This window comes from Sciurus carolinensis, chromosome 4 (genome assembly GCF_902686445.1).
Source record: "Sciurus carolinensis chromosome 4, mSciCar1.2, whole genome shotgun sequence".
Taxonomy (NCBI): domain Eukaryota; kingdom Metazoa; phylum Chordata; class Mammalia; order Rodentia; family Sciuridae; genus Sciurus; species Sciurus carolinensis.
In genome coordinates, this window is record NC_062216.1 from 168,368,007 (window position 1) to 168,392,973 (window position 24,967).

The 24,967-nt window shown below is 35.7% G+C and overlaps 1 protein-coding gene across 1 annotated transcript in view; it reads right to left on the reverse strand.

The window, feature by feature from the left end:
• Positions 1-24,967, reverse strand: part of Enthd1 (ENTH domain containing 1) — a 116,707-nt gene that overhangs the window by 74,813 nt on the left and 16,927 nt on the right. Inside the window, 2 exon segments of the mRNA XM_047551786.1 lie at positions 8,209-8,226; positions 9,652-9,885. Of these exon segments, the coding sequence (XP_047407742.1) occupies positions 8,209-8,226; positions 9,652-9,885 (252 nt within the window).

A 24,967-nucleotide genomic window follows, 5' to 3' on the forward strand; every position in this document is an offset into this window, starting at 1 on the left:
CAGGCCACATGGCTCCAGACCTGAATCATCAGTGTTCACTTCTACTGCCTTCAAGAGTTCCCCATGAAGCCGTCTATGCACGGAAAGATATAAAGAAGCTACCTAGCAACTAAACGAAAGGAAAAGAGAGAAAAGAAGATGGCATGCAAATATAATAAAGGACCCAAATGCAGAAGATAACAGAGCTCAAGGAACAGAAGGAAAACTCCTCACCAACATGGCATTCAATGTTTTTTAAGCTATTATAAATTATATCCTTTCATAAAATTTCATTGTTGCTATTATAAAATAGTACAAGGCTAAGCATCTTTAAAAGTGCTTCTTAGCCGTATGTGTTTACTCCTTTTGTCTAGGAAATATTTTCCACATCTCCTTCCCATTTTTCTGTTTGATTAACCCTTTTTCATTCTTTTGTAGGAATTCTTTATATATTTTGGACACTAGTCCTTCATCAGTCATGTGTTGGAAAACGTTCTCCAGTCTCATGATTTGCTTTTTTTTCACTTTTTATATGGTAGTTTTTGATCTCAAAATCTACCACAAAAAAAGACCTACCACAGAAATTAATCAAAACATATGATTACTGGCACAAAATCAGACATGTACATCTCTGGAACAGAACAGGGAGCCCAGAAATAAATTCACACATTTACAGTCAATGGAGCTTCAACAAAGGTGCCAAGAACACACAAGGGGAAAAGACAGTTTCCTAGGATCAATGAATGACCCTAGGAAATCAGAAGAATGAAATTGGACCCTTATTTCACCCACAAAATAAACTGAACATGGATTAAAGATTTCAATATGAAACTACCAGAAAAGAAATGAGGGGAAAAGCTTCTTGACACTGGTCTGAGCAAAGGTTGTTTTGTTTTGTTTAATTAATATGATCCAAAAGCACGGGAAAGTATTAAATAAAGAACTGAAGCATTGGGACATCCCTCAGAATTCTGTCTAACACAACAGTCAAACTTGTAAATTCTTCTTTTACTAGTTCACTTTTTCAGGGGCAAAGTTCAGTGGTACAGCATGTGCCCAACATGCATGATGCCCTGAATTCAATCCCTAGCACTGGGAAAAAAAAAAAAAAAAAAAGAAAAAAAGAAAAGAAAAAAATGTTTGCATCACTTGTTCTATTTTTAAAAATTCTTTCCCTACCCTGCTATAAAAAATATATTCACGCAAAATTTCTTCTAAACATTTTTAAATTTTGCTTTTTTACTTACTTCATCTAGAATTTTTTTGTGTGCATGTTATGAGGTAGAGACCTGATTTCATTTTTTAATACAGATAATTAGCTCACTATTATTTATTGAGCAATTAATTCATCAATATTTCCAATAGTCCATATACCTACTATGAAATCACACTATGATTACATAGTTTTAGTCTTGTTATTTAGTCTCCACTTTAGTCTTTTTCAGGAATGTTTTGGATATTTTTTGTTCTTTTGATTTTTCCATATTAATTATATTATCAGTCTCTCAAATTCTTTCTTTCTGTTTGTTTGTTTGGTACTGGGATTGAACCCAGAATCTTTACCACTGAGCTTCATCTCCAACTCTGTATTTTTTATTTTGTGACAGGGTCTCACTAAGTTGCTGAGGCTGCCCTCCAACTTGTGATTCTCCTCTTTTAGCTTCCCAGGTTGCTGGGATTTACAGGCATGTGCCATCACGCCTGGCTTTCAAATTCAAATCTAAAATTCTTTTTGGGATTTGATTGTAATTGCACTGAATCAGTAGTTCCCACCCAAGGCAATTTTGGTCCCCAGGGACATCTGGTCATGTCTGCAGACATTTTTAATTCTCACAACAGGAAAGGATGTGTGCTCACAGAGCCCAGTGAGTAGAGGTCATAGGTACTGTTAAACATTCTACAATGCACAGCCCTCACAAGAAAGAATTATTTGGCTCAAAATATCAATAGTGCCATAGTTGAGAAACTCTCCACTAACTTCACACAATTTGGAAAGACCTAATATATTTACATATTATTTTGATAAACATAAGCTTTTCCCATTTATGTGTTCAGTGTGTTTCAATCAAGCATTATAATTTTCAGGGTATTGATCTTGTACATTTTTGTTAGATTTATTTCTAAGTTGATCATTATTTTTACTTATTACAAATGATACCTTGTAAAAAATGATGTTTAATGTTCATGTCCAATATTTAGAATTTATTTTATACTGATCTACTTTGATTTTATATTTTGATGTTCTAGCCAGCCATTTTACTAAAACTCTTACTGTTTTTAATGTCTATAGATCTTTTCACGTTTTATATATAAAAATCCTGGGCTGGGTTTGTGGCTCAGTGGTAGAGCACTTGCCTAGCATGTGTGAGACACTGGGTTCGATCCTCAGCACCACATAAAAATAAATAAATAAAGGTATTGTGTCCACCTACAACTAAAAAACATTAAAAAAATTTTTTTTAAAAAATCCTATCATCAGCAATGATATTTGTTTCTTCCATTCAATACTTACAATTTTACCTTCTGTTATTTGTTTTTACTATTATGGGTGGGACCTCCAGTACAAAGTTGATTTAGCAAAAGAACAGTAATAATTTTCTTCTTGATTCCAAAGGAATTCTTTTGCATTCTAATGTACGGAAATTTTTAACTTTTATTTTTTTCTTGTCTTCAAACAAAATCGGTTAAAAAAAGTGGTCTGCATATGATAGACTTTTTTGAAATGTAAAGATTTTCCTTACATATTATCAATTATAAAATATAAATTGTTGAAAATGTTTGATGAACTTTGTCTATCAATAATTGAAAGAGTAGTTGTTTGAAATCATCTGCTCTGACAACAGATGTCTTAATTCTTTTCTATTTCTACCAACTTTTGCTCATACAATTCAAACTTAAATAACCTTTCTGGGAACTGAACATTTTATCTCTTTATCTGATTTTAATATAGCTACATCAGCTTTCTTTTAGTTAAAATATGCCTCAGTTATCTTTTTCCATCCATTTCAACCTTGATGTCAATTTAAGACTTTCAGCATACATCTGGATTTCTTTTTCCCCAATCTGATAATCTCTCTCTTGTAACAGATGAATTTAATTTATTGATAAATATTGTGATTAATACATTTTGACTTATTTCTATCATTTCACTTTTTAATTTCCATTTGTCCCATTTTATGCTTCTTGCCATTTATAAACTTTATATTTTTTTCTCCATTTTTTTCTTGCCACTTGTTTGGAATTTGTGCATTCTGTTTCTCTTCTTTTAGAGTCTATCCTTATTATCATTCACAGTCACCTTTAAAAGTTGATAGTTAAGTAATATTTTTAAATCTTCTCTCAAAAGATAAAAAGACCTTTAGAATACAACTCTATGAACCTGCCCACCCCCAATTTATATATCGTGCCTACTCACTATTTCAGATGTCTTTTTTTCCTCAAAAATTAAACATTAATATTTTAGAGAGAAACTATCATTCTCTCTTCCATCCAACACTCTATAATAATTTTATTCTTTTTGAACATATTTTGGACATATTGAGTTTATTATTTCAATGACATTGCTCATTCCTATAAGTTTTTTCTAATTCATTAATTCAGTACTAACAATCTCTTGATGATATATGATTATATCCTTTTTAATTTAAATACTTAAATACATATTCTGCATCTTAAATCTGACTTTTCCAATGTCTACCATCTTTGGGAAACCAAAGATGTTCTTTGCTGCTTACTTTCTGCTGGTGTGGTGATACCACATTATAAGCTCATTGCTTGATTTTAACTGGTAAAAGTTCCATGGCCCTAACTTGTGGATTGAGTCTGCTGTCTTCTGCAGAGAACTAACTGAGATCACTTTAGCCCTTTTTGAGGACCTGGGTTCAGCCCAGTAATCCAAGGCTTTCCTGCTTAATATTCAAGGCAGGCCCCAAATTCATTTTCTTAACTTCTGATGCCCTTAATACCTAAAGTTTCCCATAGGTATCAGCTCCAAATCATTCCAGTCCCAACTCATATGTTCTGTTCTTATTCATTTACTTATTTTAAATAAGTAAATGTGTTAGTCAGTTTTTTGTCACTGTGACCAAAAAGCTTAACCAGAACTGCGTAGAGGAGGAAAAGTTTATTTGGGCTCACAGTGTCAGAGGTCAGTCCATGGTCAGCCAACTTCATTGCTCTGGGCTCAAACTGAGGCAGAACATCATGGCAGAAGGGCATGACAAAAGAAAGTCAGTTCGTCTGGCCAGGAAACAGACAGAGTGAGGAGCAAGGGATAAGAATATTAATTCCCAAGGGCACACTCCCAATGTCCTACTTCTTTCAACCACACTCCACCTGCCTACAGTTGCCTCCCAATAATTCATTCAATTAGATTACAGGTCTCATAATCTGATTATTTCACCCCTGAACATTCTTGCATTACAACATGAGCTTTTTAAGGGCATCTCATATCTAAACCATAACATTAAAATTTTTGAAGGAGATATCCTTGGAGATTCTTATAGCTCTTATGAGACAGTAATGCCTCAGATAATGTTGTCATTTGCAGCCTTTTGCTGTTGTGCAACAGAGGGAGCTCCTATTTTATTGCTATAAGTAGCCCTTCAATATTTTTAACTAAAAAACGGCATATAGTACATTCTGTTTTTACAAAAATAACTTCTAACTAACCATCTCTCCATGCCATCCCTCTTTCTATATGTATACATGCCTAGAATTATGTTCACCCTACATTAATGATGGCTATTAAGTAATGAGATTGTAAATGATTGATTCTTTATAATAAGGCTGTATTGTTTTTATAAGAATAGAGTGATTTTTCTGATAAAAATCAGCAGACTGGAAGCAAATATTATAAGATGTTAACAGTGGTTGGTTTGGAGTCAGAGAATATAAACTCCTGGGTTTTTCTTTTTTTTTTTTTTTTTTGTACATTTACTTTTAAATTTTAAAAAAATCAACTTCTTGACATTCATAATTTTAAATGTTTTACTAGCAACCACAACTTAGATCATATGCCCTGTCATACTGTCTACATGTGATAAAGCAACCCAGTATGACTCTATGTCAACTCTCTGTCAGTAGAAAGTTCACTGAAAGAAGTAGCAATATCACCATTAGCATGTGGATTATACAAGCATGACAACGACCTCACAGTATAACTTTTAGTTGTTCAGCAGCAATCTTATGCTATTTGCAGGGAAATATTTCCAGGATGAAGAATGCTATTATGTTTAATGTAGCCCAGAATAATCCTTCTTTAGTACAGATGAAGTTGTACTGCAAATAATAGTACCACTAAAGAGCTCTTTATAGAAGATTAGATGACCAACATGGGTAATGTTTTGCTGGTCTGGTTGTAAGCAATGTGTCTGGAGATAGTTTTTGTAATAATTACTGCCTCTAAGAAAAGAGACTATCTCTGATGCACATAGCTCAGAGAAGCTAGTTGTAATTGTGCTTTTTGTAGTTTTCATTCTTGCCATCAAGCAGCAATTATTCTTCAGCTCATCTCTTTCTTCAAAATCAAAATGTTCCATACAAAAACCACTGAAGCTATCTACCCAAATTAAAACTTGAGGAAACATCCAGCAATGGCGGGCGGGTGGGGGGGGTGTTTATAAAACCTTCTTCAAAGTTCCTCTTTTCCCTTGCTAATTTACCATAGAAGCTAGGCACAGCTGTCTCAGCTCTAGATCCCAAAGCCTGGGAATCAGATTTCTAGCAATGCATTCAATTTTGCATGTAACCAACGTAGAAACGTCTTTAAATGCCTTCTGATGGAAATGTACCTGTAAGAGACCATCTCTTGTCTCTGTTTTCTCTAACTCAAATGCTGATGTCATTTTCAGTTTCTCCCTTTTTCTTCCAGTACATCATCTGCTTACCCCATTGCCTCTCCATATGCTGTGCTATCTATAAACATTACTGTTCCCTCGTTTCCATAACCCTAGAGTAGGTCCTGTGCCTGGACTAACACAACTGTCTCTCCCAAAGCTTCCCTCCAATCCTCTCTCCTTCACTTCACACAAAGCAGTAAGAATTATGTTCCATCAACAGCTGTTTTCAGTAATAAGAAAGCTAAGTTCTGTAACTAAGCTAAACACCCTTCTGTTCTTCAGAAGGAATCTACAATGATTCCTTGTCTATCAAAATAAAATTTCTAAATACTGTTTATTATGTCCTTTATGAATTGCTCTAAGAACTCTAAACTATCTGCCCACATATCTTTACATATTCAATATCTTTACATATTCAAGTTTATAGTTTTTGTTCTATTTAGTCAAACAACCAGATATTACCATGCTTAACCCATTTTTTTGCTTGCATTATTTTCTACTACGATATGGACTATTTGTTACCTCTTATATTTATTCTCCCCTTCTTTCTTAATAATAGAATCTTTAGCTTTCATCTGGGTACACTGTTTTGTTACCCAGGGTAGACTATATTTCTCAGCCTCCCTTGCAGCTAGAAGTGACTAAGTACTAAACAATATGTGAGCCAAAATGTTACACACAACTCTTAATAAGTTTTTTAAAGGAAAGAAAAATCTCATTTATTCAACATTTCCTCTTTCCTACTGGTGAGAATGCAAATATGATGGCTGGTGCTCAAGCAGCTGTGAACCCTGCAGTGGAAGTTAAATGCTAAGTCTGGCAAAGCAACAAGAGAGAGCGCCCAGGAGTCCTTGATGTTGTAAAAAGTCTTATTAGTTCTAGGATAATACCCACACTGATTATTTTAGATGAAAGAAAGAAATTCCTATTATGTGTCAGCTGCTAAGATTTTTATGGCCACTCCTACTATCACTTTTGAATATACCTAATTCTGACTGATCTATCCATCTCTATCTATCTATCCAAGTTTTCATTTACTACTTCTCTTGTCCCACAAGAATACTGCCCCCCAATTTATATTCTTACCTTTTCCCATCCCCCATCAAACTTTCAGACTTACTGACAGTGTCTGGAAGATAATAAATGCTATTTGTTTATTACAATGCATGTATGTTGTATTAAATAAATTGTAACAAAACATGATTTTTTTTTAAAAAAAATGTTAAAAATCACTCAGCTCAGCCTGGTGAATAAGATGTGTCATAAAGCTTGGGAATATCATTTTGGATAAAAAAAAAAGCCACAATCTAGGACTATAGGGCAATAAACCACAGCTTCTTATAAGACTCATAAAAATGGCTCAGAAATGAGTAAGCACTATAGCAATTTAGGGACTCACTTCCACAGCTCACAATTACCCATGCTACCAGTGCTCCAGTGTCCCAGCATTTGTCTCTACTCCACCCTCCCCCTGCTGTGCATGGATCATTCCCATACCACCTCCAGGTCTGTTTAAATATTCGGCTCCCCCAGAAGGCTTCCCCTCTCTACCTACCCTAAAATATAGCCATCCCTGTTGCTCTGACCCCTGACCCTGTTTTCCCCTTCTTTATAGGATTTGTTACTATCTGACATATTTTATATCTATTTTGTTTATGTGTGTTTGACAGTACCATGATCAAAGGAAGGTTTTTTTTCTGAGATGAAGTCTTGTTATGTTGCCCAGGCTGGGCCCAAACTCCTGGGTTCAAGTGATCCTCCTGCCTCAGCCTTCCTAATAGCTGGGATTACAGATACATGCCCTCCACACCTGGTTTTGAAGGGAACTTTATTTCATTCACTGCTGCACTTCCAAATTTCTGCTGGATATCTAAATTTCAAATAATAACATTCAACAATTATGTGTTTATAATAAAAGAGGAAGAAAATTAGACAAGTAATAGAAGAAGGAAGAACAGAAAGGTGATAAAGAAATAGCAAAAGGGATAAGAAACTCTGGATGAATCATAATTGGTTACTTTACTCTGCTTTTGATGTCAGTCTGAATTCAAATCTTCATGAGAAAATTTCAGAATGGGTCACTATCTCTTTTGGAAATTTATTTCAAAAGAAATGGGTCCCCTGAAGAAGTTCCACTACTTTTAAAAGCATTTGAATGGCATTTACTGTTATAATTACAATGGTGTTACAATTATAATGGTGACTTCTTTTAATGCCCTTCTACCTCCCAATCCACAAGCACATCTTGAGTAAATAGGTAAGAACTCTTGATTAAGTCAGAAAAGCATGATTTGAGGGGCAGGATTGGTTTGTACTGGTACCACTAGTAACATTTTTAACATTTACCACATTCCACTGACACTTGGAATGAGCTATTTCTATTGAATACCTATAGCTCTTTTAGGATCTTGCTTAATAGATGTCTTAGTCTGCTTGGGAAGCTAATAACAAAGTACCATAAAATGGGTGGCTTAAAGAAACAGACATTTACTTCTCACAGTTCTCGAGGCTAGAAGTATGAGATCAGCGTGACAGCATGCTCAGGTTCCAGGGAGAACCCTCTTCTGAGTTATAGACTGCCAACTTCTTGTTGTGATCTCCAACAGCAAAAAGAGGGTGAGTGGGAGCTCTCTGGGGTTTCTTTCACAAGGGCACTACACTCATAAGGTTTTACCCTCATGGCCTAATCATCGCCCAGAGCCATCACCTCCAAATACCATTACACTGAGGATTAGATTTCAACATATGAACTTGGGGGGCAGGGGACACAAACATTCAATCCATAACCACAGACTCAATGGTAAAACTAGGAGGCAAACCCCTGAAAATATTCGTAACTATGTTACTCCTACTGTGTCCTCAACTGTGGCACCACGCTTAGTTCCTTTCAAGGGACAGTTACCCAGGTCATATTTCATTAATGTTCCTCAAACTGTCCATTCCTTATGTACAACCTACCAACAAAGTCTGTACTAGAGAATTTAGGGCAAAATGACATTCCTTTATATTCTATCAATTTTTTAGAAAAGATCATTCTATTTCCTCCTGATATTTATTATGATATTATAAATGACTCCCTTTTTTAAAAAGTTCAGTAGTCCACATTTAAAGTTTAAGGAAAAGGAAAAGATACAAAGTATTACCTTGGAAGAATTTTTGGAGTACTTTTAGAGTTGTGAGATGCACTTTAGGAAATGTCAGTTTCTTGATGTAAAGGATCAGATGGTGCCATGCACACATGCCAAGACCCAGATCTCAGAGAATGGTACTCCTTTACATTCCAGTTATGAATAAAGTAGATTAAAATTGACTCATGATGCCAAATAGGATAGTCATTAGTTAATGTTATTTAAGCTTGAAAACATTTTATTTGAATATAAGATAAAAATCAATCTGAAGTCATAAAATTTTCTACTGAACAACCTTCTTTGTCTTTGTTCTCTACAATATAATCCCAGAATTTGGGAGACTGAGGCAGAAGGATTGCAAGTTCAAAGCCAGCCTTAGCAACTTAATGAGACCCTGTCTCTAAATAAAATATAAAAAGGGCTGGGGATATGGTTCAGTGGTTAAGTGCCCTTGGGTTCAATTTCAGTACCAAAAATAATAATAATAATAATTTGGTACAAAAATACAATGTTTCATGATTTTAAACTGTTCTTAGAAGATACCAATTTCATTTTAAGCCAGCATTCATATAGTTTTTTTGTTTGTTTTGTTTTTGTGGTGCTGGGAATTGAACCCATGGCCTTCTGCATGCAAGGTAGGGACCCTACCAACTGAGCTATATCTCCAGCCCTGGGTCAGCATTCATTATACGCACTTTTACTACGTAGTCTTGCCACCTTAAGAAGCTGGTGCTTCTTCTCTGAAGCAGGAATTTCTGGTGTGGGGGCAGATGCACATGCTGTTGGTGAGTTACCTGTACTAGGTAATCTTTTAGGAAATGTCATGGAGTAGGAGGTACGTCGTCTAGTTCGACATGCCACTTCCCTCTCTTTGTACAGCATCTTTTCATCCATTAGCAATGTTATGACTTGCTTAGACTTTTCCCGGATATGATAACCTGAAAAAAAAAAAACATAAAATTTGCTTAGAAAATAAACTATTTGTTAATGATATAATTTTTATTCTGAAGAAAATTAAAGTGAAAATGTGACAAAAGTGGTAAAACCTGTTGCAAATAAAAACTGTCAATATACTACTTTTCATGTATCTTAAGAAGTAAATAAATTATTAATCTATGATGAAACACATCATGCATTGTCATTACCTTTTTCATATTAAACAGAATATTGAATTTTCTTCTTAAAAACCATCCATACTCTGCAATAAACCGAACAATATAGGCATACAAAGGAAAGGCATTAATTAGATCTAGATGTACTGACCTAGATATATGACAACATATGGCTAAAGACTGAAAGTAATATGCATAGTAACAGGTAGGGGAATGACTCATTATGTAGGGACATGAAAGAGAGCAGTAAGTAAATACATAGACTGCAATGGTTTGAATGTGTCCCTTCCAAAATTCCAGTGCTGCCAATGAGATAGTATTAAGGGGTAGCACCTTTGAGAGGTGATTAGGCCATGACGCTCCTCCCTCATGAATGGCATCAAAACCCTTATAAAAGAGACCTCAGGCAATTAGTCTCTTGCTTGTCTTCTGCCTTCCCCCACATAAAGACATAGCACCTCTCCCCTCTGGGGGTTGCAGCATCAAAGCACCGACTTCAAAGCAGAAAGCAGCCCTCACCAGAACCCGACACCACTGGTGCCTCAAACTTGGCCTGTCCAGCCCCCATGAATGTGAGAGAATTAATTTCTGTGTTTTATAAATTACTCATTCTGTTGTTGGTTATGGTAGTATAAACAGACCAGGACAGATGGCTGTGTAGACAGGCAGACTGGGTCCTGGCAACATTACTAATATCTTTACCTTAGAGAGGTATGATAGGGATGAGACAAGAAAAAGAAGCGAAACAGGCTTTTCTTTGACATAATATCCTATGAAACAATGTGTTGATATTAACAGAGTGACAAAGTACAATCAAAGACCTAAATTCTAACAGTGGTTCTGCCCTTAACTACTGTGTGAATGTAGCCAGTCAGATGGCCTGACTAGCTGAGTCTACCAGAAAAGCAATACAAACATGCCCTTTCAATCTGCTTCACAGATATAAAAGTACAGCATAATCTATGAATCATTCAAATATAAGGTATGAGTGTCATTCTTAACCCTCTCCATGAGAAATGATAAAGGAAATCACTCACCTCTCCACATCTCAGGACCAACTCACAGAAACATCTCCTGTCTTCCTATCCTTCTGAACAGTCTTTAAAATCCACTAATGATCACTTTGGGCTCCATGTGTGATGAATGAAAGCATTAACATGTCCAGTTATAATTTACTAGCAGTGGAAGTAGTGAGAAATGGTTGAATCCAGGATATATTAGATATGGAGGTCAAAGATGTTCCCTGGCTTCATTAAGGATTGATAAGGACAGTGGCAGAGCCTTTGCTCATGTTGCCCTCCTTCCCAAGATTACTTTATCCAATATCATCACTTCTTAGTCATTTCTTTCTTCCAAACTTATTTTTTAACTGCTTCGACCCTATCATTCCAGACACCCTTAATTTCCAATGATTATAGTTCCTAACCAAAAAATTCCATCATGTTTTGGGTTACCACCAGTGTCACATGAAAGACAAGAAAGAAGTGGGCATCTCACAAGTGTCTGCTGTGAATTTTAGCCTTTGGGTACGATATGTCAGACACTCTCTCTCCCTTGGAAAATTGACATTTTGCTTTTGGAGGCATGAAAAATATATTTCCGCATTCTTCACTTTAGGAGCTCATCTCCTTCCCCTTTCCCACTCCCTCCCCCTAATTCAGCGACCCTGGTGACTTCAGCTCTTAGAGCCCTGTGCTGCTGCTGCTGCTGCTGCTGCTGCTGCTGCCAGGAAGCTCTGCGTGGCTAGAGCCTTGGTTCATCCAGGTCTCCACTCAGACATCCAGCTCCTCACAGCCACTTCTGCCTTCCCTCTCTAAAATGGCCCAACCCAGCCCTCTCTACTGCTTCGCCTTGTGTTTTTTCAACCTGGCACTTTTAACAGTCTAATACTGCATATTTGTTTGTTTACTTATTGTTTTGTCATCTAAAATATAAGCTCCACGAGGGCAGCAAAGTCTCATTCTAGAAACTGGTATCAGTATCTGAAAGAGTGGATGCCATAGAGCATATACTCAATAAGTATTTACTAAGTAAATTAATAAAAAAGAAACAAATTACCAAAAATGCCCAAATTTTTCCTTGATAGAGTTCAAATGGAACCAAATTGATGAAAGATACTGACAGCCAATTTATAATTCAGCTACCTAAGAAAGCTGTTTGACCTAATATAATTTCTTGCAAAACCCCTAACTAGAAACTAGAAATTATGGAACAGTGTAGAATATTCTACTTGGAGTCTGAGAGTTGGTGGGATTCAGGGCAGACCAACAGTTCTAAGGGACAAGCAGGGACATCAGGCAGAAGGGCAGCTACAAGGGTGTAGACTCACCATGGAAGACCAGGGCTCCTTTCTAAGGTAGCAGGCAACAGCATCAGGAAGCTGGGGCCAGAGCAGCTTACCAAACATAGGGAATAAATCACCTGAGTGAAAACCTCACTAGGTTCTGCCACTCCTGTCGCTGCTGCTCTAACATTCTCGAGATGCTCAATACTGTGCTCAGTCCTGGCTATTCTAAAGCATCAAAGTTGAAAACGGAAATCTTAGAAGCACCCAGTAAAATGACTTCAGTAGTTAAATAAACATAGTGATAATATGGTGGTATCTATTCACTTCTAACCATTATGCTTCTGGAAAGAAAAGAAGGAGGACATAATACTAAAACAAAATAGTATTGGAAGCACAATAAATTCGGGAAGCAACTTCTTTGCATTGAAAGAAAAGGGGGAAGGAAATAGAAAACATGTAATTTCTGAAATAAGAAACTATGCAACAGATCAATACCTAAGAATATTACCTAAAATACATCAAGATGAAAAGTTTAGTTGAGTACAGTTTAAAGTGAAAATAAAGTTGTGTACTGTTTTAATTAAGGAATCTTTTGGCTCTAAGTGACAGAAATTCAATTTGAACTGGGTAAGGCAAAAGTCATGGAAAAACCAGGGGTTGTGATTAGGCCTCAGGTACAAATAAGGCAGAGACCAGAAAATTAACAGGACTCTCTTTCCCTTTCCCATTTCTGCTCCTCTCTGTATAAAGGCTTCATTTTCTTCTCTTGCAGATTGGCCTTCTCCGTTGGGATGTGGATATAATCACCAACAGATCCAGATTCACACCACATGCTCTGCAACCTAAGTCTCCCTCTTCCTTCCTTCCTTCCTTCCAATATGAAGTATCCAGGAGAATGACCCAGACTGGCCCACTTTGACACTGTCACACTCCCATCACTATGGCAACCCCCTTCAGAACAACACAGTAGCAAGGGTCAGGTCAACAGGATAGAATAAAGATCAAGTAGGAAGCCAACTTGAGGAGTACTCCAAACACCACATAAAAGGCAAGGAGATACAAATTACTAGGTTAACTATGCAAGAGATCAGTCTCTATGGACATTCATTTATGTAGTCACTTAATAATTTTCCTGAACACGTAAGTTCAAGAAAGTTTCAGGAAATATTCCAGACACTCGGGGCACAAGGAACAAAAAAAGAGACAAAGTCCCTATATTTGTGGTACTTGTGTTCTAGTTGGCTAAATAGTTAGTAAGCATAAATTAGGTAATTTAAAATAAAAATGCTCTTTAAAATGTAAAGAACAGTAATGTGCTAAACATTCATTTGTGGTGCAATCATGAGAAGTCATACTGAGGAGATAACATGGCTGAGTCTTAAACCACAAGAAAAAGCAGCCATGCAAGGGTGAAAGAGCAGAGAGCGCAGGCACTAGTCACAGCTCCAAGGTCACTTTTCAGGAAAGCCTTCCACCGACAGCCAGCAACCCCAGCATGCTCTGCACAGGAAGCTGGGCCTCAGACTTGGTCAGGCTCTTGGAGCACCTCACACTTGATTGTCTTATAGTACTTCCAGTCTGTAATTGCCCATCTGATAAATATCTTTCCCTTTTATTAGACTGCAACATTCATTAAGGCCAGAACTATACTTGTTTAAGAGACATTAAAGAAAAGCATATGACATAAACATTCTGAGGAAATATTTTCCAAATACTGAGGAGGAATCTATATAAGTTTACAACTGAACATTATATAAAGAGATTTGGAAATTTGATAAATATAAAGGTCACAGGCACAAACATGCAGCACTAGGAAAGATACATAAGGCAACGCCTTTAGAAAAAAAAATATTAGCCTTCAAACAGTACTTATAAAACATCTTCCACTCTGTGGGCTCTCTCTTCACATTGTTGATTGTTTCTTTACTGAGAAAAAGCTTTTTAGTTTGAAACTATCCCATTTACTGATTCCTGCTTTTATTTCTTGTTCTTTGGGAGTCTTGTTAAGGAGAGAGCCGATAGAGTAGGAGAAAATGTTTACCACACACACTTCAGATAAAGTACTCATCTCTAGAATTTATAAAGAACTCAAAAAACACTAAGAATACAAATAACCCAATCAATAAATGAGGTAAGGAACTGAGCTGACACTTCACAGAAGATTTACAAGGAATCAACAGATATATGAAAAAATGTTCAACATCTCTAGTGATTAGAGAAATGTAAACCAAAACTATCCTAAGATTTCATCTCACTCCAATTAGAATGGCTATTATCAAGAATACAAGCAATAATAGGTGTTGGTAAGGATGTGAGGGAGAAAGGTACACTCTTACATTGCTGGTGGAGTTGCAAATTGGTACAGCCACTCTAGAAAGCAGTATGGAGATTCCTTAGAAAACTTGGAATGGACCCACCATTTGACCCAGCTATCCCACTCCTTCGTCTACACCCAAAGGATTTAAAATCAGCATACTACAGTAGAACAGTCACATCAATGTTTATAGCAGCTCAATTCATAATAGCTAAATTGTAGAACCAAACTAGATGCCCTTCAATTGTTGAATGGATAAAGAAACTGTGGTATATACACACAATGGAATATTATTCAGCCATAAAGAATAATAAAATTATGGCATTTGCAGGTAAATGGATGGAGTTGGAGACTATCATGCTAAGTGAAATGAGCCAACCCCCAAAAAACTAAAGGCTGATGTTTTCTCTGATAAGTGGATGATGATACATAACAGGGAGGGAGGTAAGGGAAGAATGGAGAAAAGATGGATTGTATAAAGAGAAATGAGGGGTGGGGAGGGGGTGGAGGGAAGGAAAGATAATGGAATGAAACAAATATCATTACCCTAGGTACATGTATATTACACAAACAGTGTGACTCTACCTAGTGTACAACCACAGAAATGAAAAGTTATATCCCATTGTGTATGATGAATCAAAAAAATTTTTTAAAAATCTTAATATTCCTGCCTCTATTCCTGACCCACTGTCCTACCAAAATCTACCTTTCTTTCCTTATTCCTTTCTCAGTGAATTATAGCTCCATTCTAAGTTAAAAATATGAAAATCTATAGCCCCCAATTCAATTACCCAAGTCTATTGATTATATCCACTAATTATATTCTAAAGTCATTCTCTTCTCAGTTCAGACCCTGTTGTTACCTATGGTCTCCTATTTACTTATCTTTAGTCTCCCTCTTTTCTACCCTCCACAGTGTCTCTCCAGGCAGAAGACCTGGGGGTAGGAGGGAGGGGAGAAGTGTCTAAAATATCTGATTAAATTATTTTCAAGTTTAAAAAAAAAAAAACCTTAAGTTAAATTGGCATGGTAAGTTCATGCCTCAAAGTACAGTTCTACTCTGTTGCAAACACACAGCAATAATAGATGTGATGAATCTCAAAAACAAGATAAAAACCTCCACAGAGCAGAAATACAAGACAAACGAGAAAGCAGCAAGCAGCACTGAAGCCACAGGGCTGCGGGGCTCTTGATGTGGCAGCCAGATAGTTTCTCAGGTGTTTGGGAACCAGAGATGGTTTTACTCGTTGATGTTAGAGGGTTCTGTGCTGAGAAGAGGAGAACAAGGAGCGGGGTGGGGAAAGGCCCCTAACTGCTTCCTGGGCTAGCTGTTACTAGAAGCAGGACACTCACACAGCCTTCAGACCTGGAACTAAACCAAGCCACCTGCTTGCTCAGGCCATGGGCTGTGACACCCTAGTTTTACTGCAGGGCCTGAGCCCGAAGCCAGCTTTATAAAGCCTGCACTGGAGGGTAGAAGGGAACTGGGTAGAGGGAACTGGAAAACCAACATAAGGGAAAAAGTGAGCACAGCTGGTTGCAGGAAGAATCTCCCACTCAAAATAAGCTCGAAACTACAATCCCAAAATGCATTTTTAAGAAACTCTAATGCTAAGAAAGACAGTCAATACAATCAGCAATTTAAACAAATTCACTGCAAATGGAAGAAATAACTCTACAGGAACTTCTCTCAAATCAATATTCTGAAAGATTTAAAAATCTTCTAACAGATTTTCTTTTCTTTTATTATTTTCTGTATTTTTATTGGTACATTATAATTATACATAATGGTGGGATTCATTGTTACATTCATAATGTATACAATGTAATGATATAATTTGACCAATATTATTCCCCAGTACTTCTCCTTCCCCCTCTTCTCCCTCCCCCTAGCCCTTTCCTCTACGTTACTGATCTCTTTTCAATTTTCGTAAGATCCTTCCCCACAGCACACCTTTCTTTTTTCCTCTCTAGCTTCCACATATGAGAGAAGGCATACAACCCTTCACTTTCTGAGCTTGGCTTATTTCCCTTAACATTGTTCCCAAGTTCCATCCATTTTCCTGCAAATGACATAATTTCATTCTTCCTTATGGCTAAATAAAACTCCATTGTGTATATATAGCACATTTTCTTTATCCATTTATCTGTTGATGAGCAACTGGGCTGGTTCCATAACTTGACTATTGTGAATTGCACTTGATGTGGCTGTATTCCTATAGAAGTCTTACTGAAAAACTAAGAAGGGAACCACCATATGATTCAGTTATCCCATTCCTTGCTATCTAAGATCAGCATAGTATATGGATATAGCCTATGTCTTTTAATTGGCGAGTTGAGACCATTCACATCCAGTGCTATTACAGAGAGATGTTTATTAATTCCTGTCATTTTTTATTTATTTGTAATGTTTAATTTGTTCCTGTTTCTCATTTGCCTAGCTACTCTTCAAATGAGATTTATCCATTTGTGAGCTCTGGAGTTTGTTCTTTTAATTTCTCCTCTGTCATTTTCTTAAAGTGTTTTCTGTAGTACCTGCTTAGTAGTCATGAATTCTTTCAGTTTCTGTTGATTTTGGAAGGTTTTTGTTTTTTTTTTTTCCTTCTTTTTCTTTGATTCCGAAGGATAGTTTTGCTGGATATAGTAATTTTGGCTGACAGTTATTTTCTTTCAGAGCTTGAAATCCATCATTCTAAGCGCTTCTGAATTTTAGAGTTTGTTCTTAAGAAATCAGAAGTTATTCTAATTGGCTTGCCTCTAAATGTGACTTGATGTTTTTCTTTTGAGACTTTTAAACTTCTATCCTTGCTCTGTATGTTAGGCATTTTAATTATAATGTGTTGTGGAGAGGTACTTTTTTGATCTTATCTATTTGTTGGGGTTCTGAATGATTCCTGTATCTGGATGTCCATCTCATTCTAAAGGTTTGAAAATGTTTCTGTTATTATTTCCCCGAAGAGGTTATCCACGCCATTAGTCTGTATCTCACCACCCTCTATGATTCCAGTGATTCTTAAATTTGGTTTCTTAATGTTGTTCCAGAGTTCTTGTATATTCTGGTCATGGTTACTTGTTTTAATACTATCTCAACATTCAAGGTCACTTTGTCTTCCAGCTCTGGAATTCTGTCTTCAGCCTAGTCTACTATTAGAGAGATTTTCAACTCAATATTTTACTTGATTTGTTGTGTCTTTCACTTCCAAGATTTTTCTTTTTTTATTGTTTAATATCTTTTTCTCCTTAGTGAATTTCTCATTCACATCCTATTCTGACTTCCTTAATTCTTTCAGTTGTGTTTCTTTGTCCTTTTGGAATTCATTAAACATTTTTATAATCATTATTTTGAATTCCTTATCTGATATTCCATCTACTTCCATATCTGTGGAATCAGTTTCTGGTGAGTAATGAAGCTTAGGAGGCATCATGTTACCTTGTTTCTTCATAATTCTCATATTCCTGTGTTGGCTTTTTTGCATCCATTGGAATGAATTTCTCTTCTACTCCCATACATGGGTTTTTTTAGGGCACAGCCTTTTCTTGCCAAAGTGTTCTAGGATATCAGGTTGTTGTGAATGTTTCGATATACTTCCAAATGGGTTGTATAGAATAGTTTCTCGGCTGGTTCCTTGGAGATTAGTGTATTTTGATACAGTGCACATTGTGTCAAAGCTTATGGAGTCAGTTGTCCTCTAGGTCTCAAAAGAGTAGGATCCTTCTTGTAGAGCTGGCAATTATGCTATATTCAGCTGGGTATGTGGGGTACACAATCTGTGATTGCTCTTCTTCACTAACAACTGTATATTCTAATAGGTATGGGAGTGATCTACATTGAGACTTGTAGGTGTTAATTTTGTTTTTGTTGAGCAGAATCTGAGACCCCACCTCAGCCATTCCTATTTGGGGCCTGGTTGTTAGCATGAAGGTATTTTTTCGTCTCTTCTTTGTATTAAACTATCATTGAAGTTTGAGTATAGCTGTTTGTTTGTGGAGTAAGGTGCACTACCTCTTGGCTGGGTTTGGCTCAGCTGCAGAGTCTCTACCTTATGAACCTGTAGTGTCCAAGAAGATTCCCAGCACCACATTTGCCTGCAGATCATTGTACTCAATCTCAGCAGGACCTCAGTTCTCCAGTTATCACAGTCTTCCCTGCTTCAGCTTTGGTTCTAGCTCTGGGCTGATTATATATGGTACTAATATACTAATATTACTAATATACCTGTACTAATATAAAGATCCTGGGTGTGAAACTACCAAGTCATTTTCTGGCTTTCTGGATGTCCATCCTTCTCCCTATAGATCTTCCAGCACCTGTGCAGCAGAGCATCCTGGGCCTCCTGAGTATAGGAATGGGAGTCTAGAGATCACAAAGATTATTAAATAAATTTATCAAGAGAAACTAATATAGGACTTATATCCACAATAAGGAATATGAAATTATGAAATAAAAATGATTGGAAGAAATGAAATAAGAATAGATAATATGAAAGGAACCAATTAAAAATCCTAGATATAAAAACTATAATCACTGAAATTTTAAAAATCCAAAAAGCAAAAAGTACCTTCAACATTTAAGATAAACTCAGGTTCAAACAGATAAAGAGTAAATAGTAACTACAGGACAATGCAAAATTCTTCCAAAATACAACAGAGAGGCAACAAGATTAAAAAGATTAATTAACAGCTAAAAAGAAAGACTGCAAGCCTTCAATATTAATCTCAAAGTTTTTAAAGAAGAAAATTAACATAATAAAAAAGCAATATTCGGAGACATAGGAGAATACTGAGAATCTTACAGCAACAACATGAATCTTCACATCAAAAATGATCTCCAAAATAAATGAAAATAAATTTATACCTAGAAACATTAGAGGAAAAACAGAAGAATATTTAGGATAAAGAGAAAATTTTTAAAGCTACCAATCCTTTGGCCTATAACAGCACACTTGCCATTTAGTCAGTCCATTAGTTATTCAATCAGCAAACACTTGTTCAACACTTCCAACAAACCAAGTAAAAAAAAAACTAGAGACACAAATAAAGGAGTCTTAACCCTCCACTCAGTCCAGTTAAGGAGACAGCATGTCAATCAATGATCATAATGGCACTGTGATAAGTACCACAATGGAATGTGGACAAGGTGCTAGGGATGGTAGAGGAGCCTGCTTACCTCTTAAGACAGCAGAGCAGACCTTCCTAGTGCATACTTGCACTGAGCTTTATTTCAACATTAATATATATTCCAGGAAATCAAACTAATAAAAGAATCAAGGACTAATGGTATTAGCTAACCCTGATTTGCTAGGTTCCTGATTCTCAGACATATCTCTAATCCTCACAGCCTCCCTCATGGTTAATTATTAAGTCCATTTTATGAAAGAGAACAGTAAGTTTATGGGATGAAGTAACATTCCCAAAGTCATAAAGTCAAGTTAGAAAGCAGAGATTGACTCTGTAAAACTGACAAAATGTAGACCTTAATTTCTTTGACAGGCCTTAGTACATAATTATAAGCTATTTTATTTGACAAGAATCTTAAGAGACTAACTCTGTTGACACAGCACTGGAAATGCTAAACCGGTCACTCTCCCTTTTTTATTTACTGTATTCTGTCATCTGTGTAAGTACAATAAATGAAAGATATCATGGGGAACCTAGCCAGTTGGGTGAAGGTCACATTTAAGTTTAAATAAATCCATGCTTTGCTTTTTGCTATCATGATTACCAGTTCAAACATTTTTGTTTAAAAGGAACACAAAATTACCTAAAATATTGTTATTTAAGTAAAAATATTTTGTTTAAATACACAATAATATAACCACAGGCTTATGATGACCCAAAACTGTAACATATGTTTGTTAAAGGAAACTATCTGTTCACTAAATATATTTGTTACAGGAAATCACATTTGCTCATTTAAGCTATAAATGAACTAAGAGGCCTTGTATCAATCAACCCAACACCAATGAGCTACATTAATTACATTTATTAAGCTACCACCACATATCAGGTAGATTTTCTGATGAGAAAATTTTGACTAGCAGTAGAAAAACAATTAAATCTGATCCACTTTGAAGTGAGATTCTTTTCTTCAGTGCTTCACTGCTGCATCACAATCACTAGGAATTGTCAGCGTTCTCCAAATCCCGTCCCTCATGTAAAAGCAACGAAACTCTCAAACATTAATTATTTTACTTTAGCCTTGACATGGCTAATAAATATCTGAGGTAACTTAGTTTTGCATTTTATTAAAATATTTTCTCTTTCTTGAACTTCTTTCTAGATATCTAGGTGGTGTTGTATTTATTACAGTTGCCTCGAAAAATAAAATCTCAGTCATTCCTATTCCTCCTTCCCACCCACGGTTCCCTCTTTTTCTGTGGTGCTGCAGATTGAACCCAGGGCCTTGTGTTTGACAGGCAAGCACTCTACCAACTGAACTACGTCCCCAGCCCCATGGTTCCCTCTTTATCTAAACATTTTCAGGAACCAAATACCTGGTGATTTCTTTTCTCCTAAGAGAACCTGAATTCAGTCTCCCAATGATATTTTAATAATTTATAACCTAATATGAATATAAATAAACATCATACCTTTCATAGTATTTGCCTTTTACATTTTAATTTATAGCTCTTAACAGTGGCTTAAAAGGTTTAGGTTCTTAGTCCAAGATATTCACTTAAGTGAATAAATAGAAACATGATTGATATGGGCCAATCCCTGAGTTTTGGAGGCCACAACAGAGAAGCATAAATAAAGTTATAAATAAACCAGTCATGAATAGAAATGGGAAGTACCTAATTTCTAAATTAGGTGACTGGCAATGACTGCAAAGCTAAAATGGCAGTAATGTCGCCAATGCATACTACTTCTAGTAAAACAGCTTAACATAACTTTTATAATATCATTGAAAATTTGTCTTTTTAAAATATGTCCCTTTTTTTAAAGTATACCTTTAGTAATATATGTGCACATATATGTACATATATATATAAAATGAACTATTTAAGTGAAATTAACTATAATTTCATAACTTATCTAATTAATAAAACAGTACATAAGCCTATAATGCACACATTTCCTAGAACCTGAATTAGTTTTAAGAGAATACCATATTTGTGTAAAAATATAATTGAGATTATGAAAAAGCTTTCACATTTCACTGAGTATTTTTCAGACAATTTTAATTAAGTCCATTCTAGTAGTTCAGTGAAACTTTGTTAGGATATTTTTAAGACTCAATTACAAGAAGTTGCTTATAATAATAGAATACAACTAAATAGTATCAGCATATATTTCTAATTGTGGCTCAGTCATTAAGGAATTTTGCAACCTTACCTAAATAACTTAATCTCCCTGAGGTCTGCCTCCTCACAAATAGGAGGCAGACACCCTTAGACAAAGGGGAATGTTCCAACACTCCAGGTGTATGCCTGGAACGACGGACAGTACCAACCTCTATAGATGCTACATTTAATCCTATATGTTCCTGATTAAATTTATAAATAAGCACAGTAAAACATTAACAGCAGTAACTAATAAGAAATGAAATTAATAAATGAGGCACAGTAAGACATTAACAGCACTAATAACAAAAACAGAACAAGCATAACAATATACTGCAATAAAAGTTATTTAAAATTTTATGAATTGTTTATTTCTGAAATTTTCTACTTAATATTTTCAAAGTTGACCACAGGTAACTAAAATTATGGAAAGTGAAACCACAGCTAAGGGAAGATACTATACCCTTCTTTTTCCTAAGATTGTTTTAAGGACCAAATGAGATCATGTAAATGAAAATACTCCATTATTAAAAGGTAATCATGCTCCAACAACTTGATACCATATTATAATATTCACAAAAGCTTAATTCTAGATAAATCGAAAAGCAAACAATGTCTAGAATAAAACAGGAGAATATCTTCCTTTGGGTAGGCACAAAAGGCATTAACAATAAAAAGAAATAAATTAGACTGCATCAAAACTGCAAACTTTTTTTAACCCTTTGCCCCCCTACAAACCAACCTCGCAGGCCTGTTGTAATTAAGGGAGTGCAGTTAATCACATACCCTTGACTGAAATGAGATCTCCTCTTCTGGGGCAAGTTATCCTCTTCAACCAAGCAGCCAACATTAGGAGGAACACACAGGAAAAAATGAGGGAGGAAGAGGACACCCTCCTTGTCAGCAGATGAGTTGAATCAATTCTGGCAGTCAATGGGGTAACAACAGATTGCAGCCAGATCACCCTCACATCCAAAATTACAAACATCGCTCTTAAAAAAGAACACATTAAACAACTAAAAAGACAATCTGCAGACTTGGAGAAAATATCTCTAACCCATCTATCTGATAGAGAATTCATCTGCAGAATGAATAAAAAATTCCCACAAATCAGCAATAAAGTGGGAAGGAATAAAAATTAAAAATAGGTAAAATACTTGACAGGTCATATAGCCAAAAAATCACATGAAAAAGTGCTCAACAATGTTTCAGGGAAACCCAAATTAAGACCAAATGGAAATATTATATCTCCATCAAAGTGGTTAAATTAAAAAGAATAGCATTAGCAAGTGTTGGCAAAGATGTGAACAAGAAATTCTCATACTCTGATGGCAGGAGTGTAAAATGGTAACACCATTTAAGAAATACTTTGGATGACTCTCAAAAGCAATATTTGAGAGAAAGAAGCCAGAAACAAAAGAATACATACTGTGTGCTTCCATTTATATGAATTTCAGAAACAAATGTAACAAATCTATATGGTTAAGGAAATCAGAAAAGTAGGTGCCTCTGGAAAGGAAGGAAAATTGACTCAAGAGGATAATAAAGGAAATTTATGGCATGATCAGAAATATTCTTTATCTTGATATGGGTGACAGTTATACTTATTAAAATTAATCAAACAGTACACTTAAGAGCTGTGTATTTTATAATATGTAAATTACATATCAATAGGTACTATTAACATTAAAATTTTTAAAAATAGCAGAGATGGTAAGGGAACCATAAATCAGGAAGACATAACGATAGTAAATATTTATGCCCCAAACAATGGTGCATCCCTGTACATCAAACAAATCCTTCTCAATTTCAGAAATCACATAGCCCACAACACAGTAATTCTGGATGACTTTAATGCACTACTGTCACCACTAGATAGATCTTCCAAATGAAATCCAACCAAAGAAACCATAGAACTCAATAACACAATCAATATCCTAGACTTAACAGACATATATAGAATATTCCATCCATCAACGAGCAGATTCACAGCAGCACATGGAACCTTCTCGAAAATAGACCATATGTTATGCCACAAAGCAGCCCTTAGGAATTGCAAAAAAATAGAGATACTGCCTTGTGTTCTATCAGATCGTAATGGACTGAGAATAGAAATCAAAGACAAAATAAAAAACAGAAATTACTCCAACACCTGGAGACTAAATAACATGCTATTGAATGAAACATGGATAACAAAAAACATCAGGGAGGAGATAAAAAAATTCTTAGAGGTCAATGAGAATGATGATAAAACATATCAAAATCTCTGGGACACTATGAAAGTGGTACTAAGAGGAAAATTCATTGCATAGAGCACATTTCAGAAAAGAATGAAAAGTCAACAACTAAATGACCTAACATTACAGCTCAAAGCCCTACAAAAAGAACAGAATAGCAGCAAAAGTAGTAGAAGACAGGAAATAATTAAAATCAGAGCTGAAATCAATGAAATTAAAACAAAAGAAACAATTCAAAAAATTGACAAAACAAAAAGTTGGTTCTTTGAGAAAGTCAACAAAATAGACAAACCCTTAGCCACACTAACAAAGAGAAGGAGAGAGAAAACTCAAATTACTAAAATTCATGATGAAAAAGGAAATATCACCACAGACACCACTGAGATACGGAACATAATGAGAAGCTACTTTGAAAATCTGTATTCCAACAAAAGAGAAACAACCAAAGACATTGACAAATTTCTAGAGACATATGCTTCTCCCAAACTGAACCAGGAGGACATACACAATTTAAACAGATCAATATCAAGCAATGAAATAGAAGAAGCCATTAAAAACCTACCATCCAAGAAAAGCCCAGGACCAGACGGATTCTCAACTGAGTTCTACAAGACCTTCAAAGAAGAACTCATTCCAATACTTCTCAAAGTATTCCAGGAAATAGAAAAGGAGAGTACCCTACCAAACTCATTCTATGAAGCTAATATCAATCACTCTCATACCAAAACCAGGCAAAGACACATCAAGGAAAGAAAATTTTAGACCAATATCCTTGATGAATATAGAT